The sequence below is a fragment of the Prenolepis imparis genome, unplaced genomic scaffold (assembly GCF_030444845.1).
Source record: "Prenolepis imparis isolate NDT839.2.m4 unplaced genomic scaffold, iyPreImpa1.0 SCAF_12, whole genome shotgun sequence".
In the NCBI taxonomy this organism is placed as follows: Eukaryota; Metazoa; Arthropoda; class Insecta; order Hymenoptera; family Formicidae; genus Prenolepis; species Prenolepis imparis.
Window position 1 is genome coordinate 5987103 of NW_028141170.1, and position 15621 is coordinate 6002723.

The window sequence follows — 15621 nt, forward strand, 5'->3', positions numbered from 1 at the left end:
CAACGAAATTATCTTATTATTTCGTCCTATGTCTGACTTAATCTAAACTTAACTCCTTGAATGCGTAATGAGTATAATTTCCAGTGTATCTTATACATACATATTGTATATATTATATAGATATAAAGAATTTCGCCTAATTATTTTCGTGCAACGAAAATACATTACGCATTCAAGGAGTTAAGTATAGATTAAGTCAGACATAGGACGAAATGATGAGATAATTTCGTTGCATGAAAATAATTAGACGAGAAATTCTTTATATCTATATAATATATATATATATATATATACACTGGCGGATCCTGGGGGGGGGGTTAACCCCCCTTGCAAATTAAAAGAAACAGTTTTGCTGAATTTGTTTAAAAAATATAAATAAAGAAAAACAAACATTAAAGAGCTATCGACGTCAGGATCCGCTAGTGTCTATACATATATAAGTATAAGATACACTGTAAATTATACTCATTACGCATTCAAGGAGTTAAGTTTAGATTAAGTCAGACATAGAACGAAATGATGAGATAATTTCATTGCACGAAAATAATTAGGCGAAATTCTTTATATCTATATAATATATATATATATATATATTATATAGATACAAAGAATTTCACCTAATTATTTTCGTGCAACGAAATTATCTCATCATTTCGTTTTATGTCTGACTTAATCTAAACTTAACTCCTTGAATGCGTAATGAGTATAATTTACAGTGTATCTTATACTTATATATATTGTATATATTATATAGATATAAAGAATTTCGCCTAATTATTTTTGTGCAACGAAATTATCTCATCATTTCGTCGTATGTCTGACTTAATCTAAACTTAACTCCTTGAATGCGTAATGAGTATAATATCCAGTGTATCTTATACTTTTATATATATATATTTTATATATATATATATTATATATATATATAAAAGTAAGATATAAGATACACTATAAATTATACTCATTACGCATTCAAGGAATTAAGTATAGATTAAGTCAGACATACGACGAAATAATGAGATAATTTCGTTGCATCAAAATAATTAGGCGAAATTCTTTATATCTATATAACACACACACACACACACACACACACACACACACACACACACACACATATATAAAAGTATAAGATACACTGGAAATTATACTCATTACGCATTCAAGGAGTTAAGTTTAGATTAAGTCAGACATAGAACGAAATGATGAGATAATTTCGTTGCATGAAAATAATCTAGGCGAGAAATTCTTTATATATATACACTGGCGGATCCTGGGAGGGGGGTAAACCCCCCCTCCCTCCTTCAAATTAAAAGAAACAGTTTTGCTGAATTTGTTTAAAAAATATAAATAAAGAAAAACAAACATTAAAGAGCTATCGACGTCGTTGATCCTGGAATAAAAGCTAATCATGAAACTAAAAATATTAAATAAAATAATTTTGCAACCCCCCCCCCCCCATTATCGACGTCAGGATCCGCTAGTGGTTCAGATATTATTTTATTTCTCATAAGTCTGTATGTATTAAACATATTTGTGTTTATAAAAAATGGCATTGCTATTGTAAATTATGATTTTAAAATTGATTTAATAATTAAATTATTTTATCTTTTATCAATTTTACAGCTTATTTTTATTTAAAAATTGTTCTACCTATATATGCGGTATCGCTTAAAATCGGGTCCATATCGTCATAAGGTATTTGCCTAGGCGTCTGCGTTTGTTTCTCCTCAGCTGCGTTCTGCTGAGATGTTGTTACACTCGTTGTCTTTTTCAGGTGACGGTCTCGCAAATTGTCCATCTTGCTCTTGGTCTCTAATCTTTTGACATCTCTTGTTGTCGCTGAAACGATGTTCAAATCAATGTACTCAACATCAGCCATTTCCTGCTTGTATCTCTCTAAACAATGATTAATCGCATCTTCCATCCTCAACAAATGGATTCCGTTGTTCTTCAGTAATTCCCGCAGCTGTTCGTGCAAAGTTGGATTTATTATCCCAAAGATAATGGCTGCAACCTTTACACTTGGTGTCGGATAACTCGCTATTTCATTCGGATAAGGATACAAAATCTCGAGCAAGCGATGAACGACGTAACCAAGCACGATACGACCCAGCCTAACAACTTCTTCGTCTTTTTCTTCTTCCTTCGACACAAATTGATCCCAGGGTGAGTTTAGATTATGATAATTCTCAAAGTCTGCATCAGCCTGAGATCGTCGACGTTCTAACTCTAACTGAACTAACTCCTGCTTTTCCTCAGCTTTTAACTTCTTCTCGATCTTCATCTCTTTTCTGTTTATTATATTTCCATTTCTCATTTTTATTTTGTTCTTCATTATTTCTTTATTCTTTGTTTCTTCTTTGTTTTTTATTTCTTCTACGTCTTCTATTTGTTCGAAGTCATCGAGATGGTCTCCGAGTTCGAATATCGGTTGGTTTCTCAAAAACGACGTTTTCCATTCGTTCCAAACGGAATAAGGAATATGATTATTATTCGTCTGACGATAGTCGGCGATCTTTATCGCGATATCTGCGAGATCTTCCATGATTTTCAAACAAATGCCTCGATGTTTCTCCCTTATTCTGCGCATCTTAAAATCGATTAGATCCTTTACTTTTGCATATTCTATGTATTGTAGTAAATAGTACAATCATTTTTTAAAGATATATCATTATTAATTAAAATCGTAGAAGGATAAATGAGAGATTTCTATGTAGATAGCAATAGATTCTAATTAATAATAACATGTATCTTTAGAAAAAAAATCACTGTACTATTATGTGCATGTGTAAAACATTTAATCGATTTATAATGTTATTAATTAATTGTTGTTTTTGTATGTTTTTGTATTATAATGCTTCACTTTTTTCTTTTTTCGCTGTGCTGTATATTATATACTATATATTTTCGTATTCATCTTTTATTTTACTTTATCTCGTTTAATTTGTATTTCTTGTCATCATTTTGTAATTATTTCGTGTGATTACTGCTTGTACTTTTTCATTTTCTATTGACAAGAATTTTATTGCACAGCATAATAAAATCCACATAGACATACACACATTATCACTCACTTTCTCCTCGCGAATTCTCCAACTAAGCTCGCGCATTCTACGATCTTCCATTTCTACATCCTTTATCTCCTCTTTCAGTATCTCTCGATCTTTTTTCATTCGCAACTCGTTCTCTCTAGCTGTCAACAACATCGCATCAACGATCCTGCGATTCTCCACGATTCTATTCCTCAAATCCCGCACCTCGCATAGCTTCCTCATCATCTGTTTTTCGTAGCGCGATTGATCTAGCACTCGCCTGCCGAGAGCTTCATCGAAAAATTTGTCCTGTTTCTTCAGCAATTGCTCCCAAGCCTTTGTCATCATTGTGGTTTGTATCTTCAGCTTGGGCGCGTGGGATTTAACCGCTTTTTCACTGCGCTTTTTCAGCAAATCGATATATTTCGCAGCAGCTACGGGATCCTCGATGCAAGGCATGTCTAACGATCTTTTTTCGGGGCAACATTCGATCATGCGATATTTTTTCATCTTTTGAGGTGGATGTTTGCGAGTAAACTCATCCAATGTCTCGCTCTCAATCTCCTTCTTGTCCGGTAACTCTTCTGGAATAATATCGACAGGCTCGACTACAGGAAGTTTCATGAGAGCTTCAAATCGTTGACGTTCTCGTCTGCAGGCTTGAGTAATCGCCCAAAATTTACTTCTGTGCCAGAAAATGGTATCAGCCGATTCGATTAACGGTTGCGAAAGAGGATGTTCGGGTGGTTGATAGGAAGGCGGATCCTCTGATACTTTGGAGATGTCGAATCTACTCGGCATATACCTACGCTCTTTCTGAAGAGCGATGAAATGCAGTCGATCCTTACCTTCAAGACTCAGATAAACCTTGTAGCAGAGTTGAAGAGCTGCTGCACCTTTACTCTAAAGTATCGTTTAATCAAAATAAATTCAGCTTATCTTTGAAAAAGATAGACGAATTAACAGAAATTGATAGAAATTTATTTATCTAACTGAAATAATATCTGGATTAATAAAAGAATAATGATTATTTCTAATGGAAATGATTTAAAATCGATTAAAGATTGTTGAGAATATTTTATATTTTTTCCTCATATAGTGTAATTCTAATTTTTGAAAAATTAATTTTTCTTGCGCTCTATTTTCTTTCTACGAGCGATACTTTAGAGATCTCGTCGATACATTCGTCGCTCAGCGTAACGTTGATGAGCTTCAGCCAGATTTGTAGGGTCTTCAGATTCACCCTGGACAATGCTGGATCTTGCGTGCGAATGATGGTGCTTAGTTGATTGCTGCTGATTATGTCGTAGCTGTGCAGAATTTGGGCCAGCAAGATGCCGTCTTTGGAGTAACGACCGAACACCTCAGGTGTGAGATCTATGATTACACCTAGCCTCGTACGCAACCATGTTTTCAGCACATCAACCATTATTAGGAATTTCAGCAACTTCCAAAATTTCCGATGTTTCTCAGGACCAGAAATCGCGAGACACGTGTCTCCGACGTTTACGACGTGATCGAGACGGCTTGACAATTGCGAACGATGCGAAATTAGCCTGTGTATACAATACGCTTGAGAATCGATTGTTGAATTATTTTTTCCGAAAGAATCTGAAAACCCGAATAACATGGAATACATATTTGTATTTTTTAAATTTGTACTTTCAAATAAGCTTTTCATATATTTAAGCTTACTTTGATATTTTTGAATCTTTCGCATATTTAATAATTTTGTATTTTTATTTATTTTATATTTGTATACGTATTGTTAAATTTCACATCATTTATATAATTAATATATAAATTCTTAAATTCTGTTTCATGTGAGCTTAGCTAATAACAATCTCAATAATGATCAGGAAAATCTAATATTCGTAATGATAAGGAAAGATTAATATGATAAAAAGATACTATACATATAATATAGTATCAAAGTACACAAGAAAAAAAATATATACATATAAGCCAATTATTAAAATATAAACAATGTAAACTTTAATTTTTATCTTTACAATTACATTTTTATCGTTGCAAAGATTGATAAATTAATAGCTACGAAAGATACACCAAAAGAGTAAAATAAAAAACATTTACTACTTAATTGATTATAAAATTACTATAGAAATTACTGTGATTAACACGATTGTGTCTATCCTTTGAATCCAACGAAACAACATTATTTTCTAATACCCTTAATATAATCAAAATTTGTTCGAAAACGCCAACAGACAAATGGAAAATATATATTATCGTAAAAGAGATAAGAGAGAGAGAGAGATATGCTGTAAAGGTGGGGAAACAATTATAGAAAAAATGAAAAACCCAGGTTTCATATTTAGAAACATCAATTTAAATAACCAATGATTTTCATTCACATACAACATGTGGTATATATATCTCCTTTAATATTAAAAATTAAAACTTATAAATCATGCATATAAAAAGTGTATATCTTTGTTACTTTGTTGTTGCTTCTTCTTTTTTTTTTTATTATTCCCTTATACTCCGCTGCATATACATATTACAGGCCTATAGGTACAGACGGGTAGAAGAAAATCGTGATTCATCAGCTTTCCTTTATTATCGATTTCAGACCAACAGCAGCGTCGCGTTGAGCATTGGTTCGGCTCGCTAAGAAATAATATATGGATCGATTCCTCTTGCGAATCGAGAAACGTGGATTCTCGAAACCGAGATTCATCGAGAGACAAGTACGTGCGCGAGAGAATCACTCTTCGCGTAGTATCTCGTCGTATCTCGTCTTTTGCAGGGCGAAAAAGGACACGCACGGCTTCACCGTATTTTCTTCTTTGCGAAAAACAGGCGAATCGAAAGAAAGTCATCTCTGACATTTGAGTAAATAATTTTTAAAAGATTATTGACAAACATTTGTATCATTTTCTAGAATATTGGCACAATTTGATTTAATAAGATCGAATAGGATAATTAATCTTCTTGATTACATAAGACAATATTATATCTTTTCAATGCGATTAAATTTATATGTATGTATAGTCGTAATTTTTTAATAGTTTTTTTTATATAATATGTGTAAAAGAGAACATCTTTCCGTCATTCTAGAATATTTTCATAATTATTAACTATAATCTTTTCTGTCTCTTTCTTTCTCTTTCTAGAAAAGAGAATATATGTATTTGTTTCTTAATGTTTTTTTACTTAAATAAATTGATAAAAAAATAAAATAAAATAAAATTTTATCGATTTTTTTTCGATCAGCCCGCTTTTTGCAAAATCACTTCTTCATATGAATTTTGTGTGTATGTGTGTATAGAAAAAAATCAAAAATAGAGAATCGAAAAGGATACTGGTCGATGTGACGCGACTCGATACATTGGTATATTTGCAAATGACTGACGACGATGATTCTCGCCAACGAAAAAATTTGCGGTCCGATGTATTATTATCAAAAACGCTTTAGATAATTGATACCGTAATTATACAACCGATAATCAGAAAGTAAATATGCCAAAAAATTTTTTAAAACTATTTTGTATCAGTCGTGTCGCGATCGAAAATTTCTTGACGATAATGTTGGATGATATATTTTTATTATTTACCGCATAAAAAAAGGCATCATAATCTTTTGCAAATTTATGATCGTTCGCGAATTTTGTCCACGCGCTTGCAAAAATTTTCGTACCGAATCGAAGTTTAATTCTCTTCGAAAGTGGGAATAAAAAAAACGAAAATAAAAGTATAGAGAAAGGAATCATTTTCCGCGAAGATTTCTTATCGCGCGTAATATTTTAACGTGCGTTAAAAATAAAAAAAAAACAAAATAACATTTTTTTACGATTTAACAATAAGAGATTCGACAGTATACTCTGATTCATAATTAAATAATACAACTAAGTACAAATGACACGACGCGCATTAGAGATTTATATTCTTCATTATCGTTTACTTGACAATGTTGTACTTGCTCATGTTTTAATTGGACTCATTTCATTTTTATCAGTGTATATGTATAAGTATATACATATACACCTCAGTACAATATATAATACAACCATAATGATCGTAATAATAATGGTGACAATTAATAATTAATAATAATAATAATAGTAACATAATAAAAATCACCATTGTCTCCACCATCGTCGTCATCGTTATTATATAATGTATTTATAATATTTATATCGTGTGGTGTGTATGTATGCGTGGATCCCATACAATTACATCATCGTATCGCCGCGAATATAAGTATATATAATTACAATTACAATCGTACTTATTAATATTCACAACTTAGTAATAATTGCGTTCGCTACCGCGTTTCGCCTTTTCTTCTTTTTGCTAAAAACAATGTGCAATTATTGTGTTTGCCCCGTTCTGCCGTTCGTCCATCGTTCACGATCATCAATTATTATTCATTATTATTGTTGTTGCTTAATTGTATGTACAGAAGAGGTATATATTCAATATTAATTAATTGTTAATATTTATAATAATTACGTTCTCTCTCTCTCTCTCTCTCTCTCTCTCTCTCTCTCTCTCTCTCTCTCTCTCTCTCTCTCTCTCTCTCTCTCTCTTTCTCTCTTCTCACACACGCATGACTATTTTATGTGTGTATATGTGTGATTATCTACAGAAAAAGAAAAGATTCACTTCTGCCATTTTTTTTTCTTTTTTCTATGCTTTTTCCCCTATTATTCTCTAGTATAAAATCCAAATGTATTTTTAAGAGTTTTAATCCGAGCCGCTATCTTAAAGAAAAAAAATTCTGTCAGATGTCTGCAAAAAATCATTACAACGAGAAATGAAAATCTCAAACAGTCTTAATAAAGTTTACTTTCGCCTTCCAAGTTCGTAGGAGAGTTTTATCGTGTCAAAATAAAATCAAAATGAAACTATCACACTCGAAGAATGAAACTCTCAAGAATACATTTAAGGCCTGATGAAGGTCTTCGTGGCCATAAAAAAAAAGTTTGCGTCTGCCGGATCGTTGGTGTTCCAATAAAAGATCATCAGCGAAGAAGTGGATGAAATTCCAACATCAGGATTTCTAGATCGAGCATCTCGATCTACTTTCATAGGCAATCCGTCAACGCTGGAATTTCGATGGGAATGAGACCGAAATTGAGAAAGAGGTTCCAAAACAGGATTATTATTATTAGATTGGAAGAATGTAAGATACATCATTAAGATCATTATTGCTCTGGCGACTGATACTTCCCTCTGACATAGGAGGAAACGACTGGGAACTTGTTGATAGTATTGATCAGCAAGTCTCCTGCGTAAATCGTTTAGGAATCAATGATCATTTAATTATCATTTTAAAGTTTAATTTCTGATGCTGATAAAACGAAAATCGAGGTCCACGTCGATCGATTTCGATCTCTGCATTCCACACTTTCATTCGCATAAAAGGAAAAAAAAAATTGTTTTTCAGAGAGAACGTTTCTTCTTTGTACATCATTTGTCAATGATAGTTTAGAGATCTTGCTGTGTCTGATAGACATTACGCTATTTATATGTATCTTTTTGTGTAGATGTATGTGTATTTGTGTTCTTTCTTTCTCTCGTTCTCTCACTCTTGCTTGTGTACTAAGGACTAAGTTTCTTTAAAATAAGACGTCGCCTATACGCGATATCTATCTCACCCCTAAGATTAGCAACATGGACATTATTATTTTGTTTCTTCATTAATCTCTTCCCTTTCTCCTCCTTCCATGACTTACCCTCCCATCTTATCTTCTGCCCATAGTCCCACTCGAATCGTTCAAAATATTCCATTTTTGTTACTCTTATCGCGCTAAAAAAAATTATCGTTTATGTCACTCTCTCTCTCATTTTTTAGCGATTAATTAGTCTAATTCTTATCATCATCCTTACAGTATTTTAGCTATTGTTTCTTTCAACCGGATTATTCCTCTTTTTTCTCATTTATATCCTAGAGTTTTTATGTATATGTATAACATAGGGTGTCGATTTTCCCTGGTTTCGGAAGCGATTGGCGGCTGCCAGGACGTCGCCGGGATCACTGTGAGCCGAGGACTCGATCCTGCTCGTGAACGCGCAATACGGTATTTCCGAATAACATAAATAAAAATGAACGAATAAAGCCGAAATACGAGAATCAATAAAAATCTGGAATAAAATCATAGAGTACAAAAATTAAAAAAAACAAAATAAATAAAAAGAATCTTTTATAAGAGAGAATGAAGAAAAGGAATGAAAGAGAAAATCCGAAGAATTATGAAGGATAAAATTAAATGAATATCCTTACTACTGTCATAGATTATATATACATTTAATACATTAATTACATTTAATAACTATTAAGAACGGAGGGTCAATTCTTAACATTTTAATCAAAGAGATATTAATTCGTAATATCTTAATATTTGGTTCCTCGTTCTCTCTTGCATCCATAAATCATTTATTGCTTATCGGATTGTGATTAATATTTAATTTTTGAAGACTTTATTTCAATAGAGCGATAGGTAAAAACTGTTTTTCATTCATTTCATGTTTAATATGACGTGTTTAAATGAAATAGGAAAAAAATAACGTCCTCATCCATTCTTCATCTATCTTTATGTCTTTATTGTTATATTTCTTGTCATCTGTTTCGATTTCGAGTCATCTAATCAATGTGGCTTCTCTTTCAAAGGTGTCAAAGGCACATGACTGAAAGGTACCCCGCTAATTTTTTTCTACAGTCGTTTTTCTTTTGCTCGATAATCGCACTGATTCAATTTTTTTTTCTTTTTTATCACCAATATTGCGCGTTCTGAGCACGTTCGTTGGATTGTAACAATCGTCGTATACAATCATGTTCTACGTATTGAAGAGTGAGTATTTAAGACAAGTTTCGCCGATTTTGCAGTCGATCGAGATTACCTAAAAAGATGCGCCGGAGAGAATCGTCGCGTTTACAAGATATATAATTAATATTATACCGGGCGCGGATTTCCTACCCTCTTCCTCCTCTCTAACACGAATTCTGTGAATAATATCGCGTTTACTTCTTTTTTTTTTTAATTATTATCCTTTACTATTTATTATGTTATCGTTATCGTTACTTTACTCATTATATCGTTACTCACTACCGTTTATTATCCTTGCTACTACGTTTGCTGCTTTAACTATGGAAACGAGAAGAACGTAGTACGAGCTGCCACAACTACGGTATTGTACGTACGTATGTATCTTTGTGTGTGTGCGTGTATGTGTATTTTATGTGTTTGGCTGTTCTACGTGTGTACACACACACAAAATCGTCGAGGACGATGTCCTTCGGTGTGATCCGGGCCTTCCCCCCTGTTCGCTTCGAGTAAAAAGTATTTCCGAAACCGGGCAAATTATATAATTGTTCTCTCTCTCTCGCTCGTTCGCTTTCACTCACACACTCTCTCTTTCTCTCTTTTTTTTTTTTTACGGCGTATATCCAAAAATCTTTAGAAATTCTGAATTATGATAAGAATAGGTACAAATATCGTGGGAAGATTATCGTAGCGAATATTACAAAATTTTCTCGATTTTTTCTCTCTTATTTCCTTTTTTTTCTCCCATACTCTCTTGCAGACGGGAAAGAAATGTCGCAAGCGATTCAGCGATTCTCGAAAGTGATTTAAAAGATTGTGCTGGCTCACAGAAGGAGCTGGACGAAATTTCATCAGGAATCACGGTTTACCGAGTTTTCCCTCAGCGCGCTCACTGTACGAAGAAAAAGGCTTTTTGCAACTCGCAAATGGAAAAATAGTTGTATTTCTTTCTCTCTTTCTATTTCTCTCATCTCTCATTCTCACCTTCAACCGCGTTCATCCGCACTCTTGAAATAGCTACAACTTTTTTCTGGGGTTCTTATTTTTTTCTCTTGATTTTCGCTTAAGTTCAACGAGAGTTACCCTGTGAATGCACGCACGAAGGGTCGTAGAAATTACCCTATGTGTTGGTGCAACACCCGAGAGATATTATCTGGGTACGCTTTTAACTGCTAAATATCGTCCGTTGATTAAATATAATTGACTTTATTTAATGTGTAGTGGTGATGATCGCGAATATTGTAAGTATAATTTAAAAATGGTATCGTAAAAAAAATTTGGCCGTCAATTATGCATTAAAATGTCAGTCTAAAAAATTATATTGGTAAATTAAAAAAGGCCAGAATTTTACTCTAGTAAATTATGCTTGAAATCTCGAAAAATAGTTTTATTATTTAAAAATATCTCGCATGAAAGATTCGAGGCAAATATCCTATTTTTTGGAAACTAAAAAAAAAAATTAAATGTGCTATTTAATTTTTACGTCTAATACTCAATTTTGAAAATTAGAGATAACTCTTTCAATTAACTTATTTTTAAAGAATTTTCTTAGAACGCTAAGAGGATGTTGCGTTCGCTTAATCTTAGTCATGTTTATTACTTTCGATAAAATGTTATTGCAAAATACACAATCTGTAAATATATGACGAATTATGCGCAGAAGTTAAAAAATAGTGTGGCAAAAGGGTGCCAAAAACGTTTTAGTTTCATATCTTTTTTTAATTTCATAATGGAAAAGGCTTATTCATGATATGCGTATGGGACATGCGTACACAGTATAAATATGCGAAAGAAATGCATTAGATGAAAAGGACGTTTGTTCATCTACAGAGCGACAACTAGGTGAATTTGTAAAGATTTTTGGGCGCACTACTCTTCGCTTCCGTACACGCGTAAAAACGAGACTGCTTATTTGTAGCTCATACTTTATAATTTTTATCGTGTGTGTGCGATACAATTACGTGTAATTAGCAGTATCATTATTAGATTTTTTATTATAATTAGTGTTACAAAAGCTTGATTATATTTGGATCGGACTGTAGCAATATATTCACATAACTATCGTCGTGGAAAATAAAAATTTAACGTTTACATTATACAATTCTTCATCACCATTTCGATTCGGTATTTATTTGTAGATTCTCCTCAAGTCGCGTAATAAATACAGTTATATTCATATAGTAGTCGTCATAATCATCAGCATTATCGGCTCTCCCGACCCGGTTTCCCCTCATCCATTATTATACGACAGTCGTTTCGCGATACTCTTTTGCCAAATATTTCTCCCCTTCATACATATATATATGTATATTATTTCCCCTATAAAGTATGAATCACACCCACGATCTAATAAAAAGAATAAAAATTCAATAAACACTTTTTTCTGCAAAGATTTATATCTTCGCAAAACAAACTAAGCGAAAATCATCTTTTTTCGCCCTTTCCAATGCATGCTCAATTCTATTTTTATTTTATTAATTATTGCATTGATTTAACAATCAATTTCCCTCGATTCTTTTATCGATTGCAAAGTAGTAAGCACCGTGGGTTCATCGCGCGACAATATTGTACGCGAGATTGCACAAGAGAGTAGTATCATCTAGTATCGCTACTACTCATCTAAAAAGTATAATCGGTAACTGCAAGATCGCAGAGTCCCTGATGCTATTACGAAAATCGATCGTTGTGAGACATTGTACACTATCTCTTGCAATTCTCTCTCCCTCTCTCTCTTTCCTTCTTTCTATCGACTCGATAAAATTAATCAGTGTTCTTCAATCCCTTATGACTACAAAATTACAAATATGAAATATCATAAATCGCGTATCTACTGGCACTGATAACGACTGAGACGAAAGCACACAGAGCGGAGATGCGAAGTATCCGAACGAAAAGCACACACTTACGAAAAATCGGTATCGCGCAAGATCACGCGGACATTCTCGTTCAGCACTCTAATTCACAATAATTATTATTATTATTATGTACAAAATCCTATTCCTTTCTCTCTCTCTCTCTCTCTCTCTCTCTCTCTCTCTCTCTCTCTCTCTCTCTCTCTCTCTCTCTCTCTCTCTCTCTCTCTCTCTCTCTCTCTCTCTCTCTCTCTCTCTCTCTCTCTCTCTCACACACACACACACACACACACACACACACACACACACACACACACACACACACACACACACACACACATCGATCGCGTCTTTTTCTTGAACGATCGGTTCGAGACTTGTTTCTAATGCATCGTTTCTCCTATTCCATTTGCGTTTCATACGTCTCATTGCATTGCGCTGCATGCATATTGTACGGAGAACAAGAGTTCCGTACAAATTAAATTAACAAATACACCTAAACTTATATTTTTATCGCGACTATTCGCAACTTAATAAAACAAAATCCCAGGGATTAGTCTTGTCCTGATGATCACCCGCTACTCTCCTGTGACAGAATGATCGAGCGACTATAAGCTCTGTATAAATTTTCCCTTATCTCCTTATGTGATATCTTTGCATCCCGTATATCGAAAGAGTATAGGATAGTTAAAGTTACAATGATACATAGTTCAGAATCGTGTGTGTTCCCATATGTACTTAACAATGGTAGGAAAAATATATATAGTATATAGTTGTTCACGCGCAAATAATAAACGCGCTCGATCGATTCTTTCGGGAGTTGTAACAGGCGATCGATCAATCATTTGATCCTCCCGGTTTTTCTTTCAAAAGTTAAAAGAATGATTCAGCCTCCGACAATTATAAAACCTTACAAACTGTATCACACAGGAACGATATTTATACATCATTTTTTCTTCCGCGTCTTCGATTTTATTGCTATGAAATGCACGACGAATGTCCAGGATTGCGGGACGACTATCGAAGTTCGAAACATCGGCGTCCGCTTGCGGAGCAGAGAAAACTCTCTCGTACTAAAAGGAAAGTCAAGTGGACGCGGCATCGAACGGAGATAGAAATATCGTACCGTGGAACAAGGATTTAAGAATTTCTTGAGGAAGTGCTCGGTCGAAGAGACAAATGAACCGAGGAGAAGAAAGAGGTTCATCTAACAACCCAGGCTGGCAGTAGTTGAGGAGACGACAATGCGCGACGCGGTAACTTCTTCGCCCAAGCAGTTTGATCGTTCCCTTTCTTGTCCTCTTCTCCACGAACCGTGTCTTCTGATCTTGACGCATGTTCCACGATTCTTCCCGATTTTCATAGCTCTTGTGAAGTGCAACAGAAGTGACGAGGATGTTTCGGATATTCGGCGCGTGTCTCTCGAAGATGGCGGTCGCGAATCTCGCATTCTGGATAAGGGGTACATATTCAGATCATTCCAGAGGAGAAAAGATCGAGCGGGGGAATCGTTAATGGATCATCTTCGAAACTGGTTTCATCACTTGATCACGAAGATTCTGATTTGCTCTTCTGCGTCTCGACAGAATAAACTTCTCCCTTTTCAACATTTTACCCGTTCGTATTTCTTGTCTTCCTGAAGGAGAGGGAGATCGATTCGTGGACATCTCAATTCATCTCTTCTTTTCTCTATTTCTTTCTTTCTCTCTCCAGTTTTCCTTTTTTTTCTATCGTTAAGTCGCCCCGTCATCCACGCGATAAGTCAGACTATTCGGATGCTTTTTTAAAGGGTTCCGCGAAAAGGGACCCGCGCATAAGCTGCTGTTTCGCAGTATCTACCGACTTCCGGTGCTCTCTGACGATTGGGCGACCGCCGCTGGATTGTGACTTGTCTCGTATTCCATCACTTCCTGGTAGATCAGCTCCTTCCACTGATCCACCGTATGTTCCCTCTCGTCCACGCTATGGTCATATGGACCTGGTGCAGGCTGTAACACAAAACAGTTTTCTCGTAAATAATTGAAAGTTAACGATCGGTTCTTTGATAAAAATTTTCTCGAAAAATAAAAAGATGGCAAATGTCTTCTAAGAAAGGATCATCTTCAACGTGAAAAATCTGTTTTATAATCTATATTACCAAGATATTTTATCATATAAAAAGTATAATTATTTTATTGTACATATTTTTAAAAAAAATGCATTTACTCGTTTCAAAATATAAGAAAGAAGATTTTAATGTGCTTTCTCTCGAATTAAATTGGTGAACACAATGATGGATCGAATGATTTCTCGAATGATCTCGTAGAAGACGATCCGATTAGAAGAGGCCAACTTATTCACGCGATCAATCGATAAAGCCTACTTACGGCATTGACTTCCCCCTCATCGTACCAGACGTTTATGTAATTGTGCAGCAACGCCTCGTCCACGGAAATGCGTCGTTCCGGATCGATCACGAGCATGCGCGACAATAGATCCCTGGCTTGGCTCGCTGGAAGAGGAAGTAAACATTGTAAAGGAAAGAACGAGAAAAGACAAGGTAGCAGCAGCGAGAATGCAAGATCTTCTCGTCCGAGTGTCGGAACGCGCGAGTTCCGCGATCGATTCCGCGATGCGGACGTCGACTCGCTGACCCACTCACCTTTTAATCTATTGTGCTCCGAGGAGTCCGAGGGAAACAGAACGTCCGGGAATAGCCTCTCGAAAGGATAGCCTGGATACCGCGGCCTGTTCTCCACGTAATTCCTGACAGTCGGCTGCAGCCGTTGCATGAACTCTTGCGCTGGAGTGCCAAGTTGCTCTGCAAATAAACCATTATGCAAAAATGAAATTTGAAAGATTGCGGTAATATATCATAATTATCCTTCTTTTATATTAAAAAAATATTAGTCTGTAAAGCAATAACACTATTATCTTTATAACAAAAAAATATTTGAAGAAATA

General features: G+C 34.6%; 2 protein-coding genes across 7 annotated transcripts in view; both read right to left on the reverse strand.

Annotated features, from left to right (window-relative positions):
- LOC145943954 (sperm flagellar protein 2-like) overlaps window positions 1-4732 on the reverse strand; it is an 80577-nt gene extending 75845 nt beyond the window's left edge. The window contains exons 1-3 of the mRNA XM_083051873.1: window positions 4198-4732; window positions 3078-3938; window positions 1654-2593 (exon numbers count right to left, since the gene is read on the reverse strand). Coding sequence (XP_082907999.1) covers window positions 1654-2593; window positions 3078-3938; window positions 4198-4716 — 2320 coding nt within the window. The 5' untranslated portion in view covers window positions 4717-4732. The remainder of the gene's footprint in view (window positions 1-1653; window positions 2594-3077; window positions 3939-4197) is intronic.
- Window positions 4733-7512: 2780 nt separating this feature from the next.
- Window positions 7513-15621, reverse strand: part of Bsk (mitogen-activated protein kinase dJNK) — a 149524-nt gene continuing 141415 nt past the window's right edge. For all 6 annotated transcript variants that reach the window (XM_083051411.1, XM_083051409.1, XM_083051412.1 and 3 more), the window contains 3 exons: window positions 15320-15478; window positions 15045-15169; window positions 7513-14666 (listed from right to left, as the gene is read on the reverse strand). In XM_083051411.1, the coding sequence (XP_082907537.1) occupies window positions 14514-14666; window positions 15045-15169; window positions 15320-15478 (437 nt within the window). In that variant the 3' untranslated portion in view covers window positions 7513-14513. The remainder of the gene's footprint in view (window positions 14667-15044; window positions 15170-15319; window positions 15479-15621) is intronic.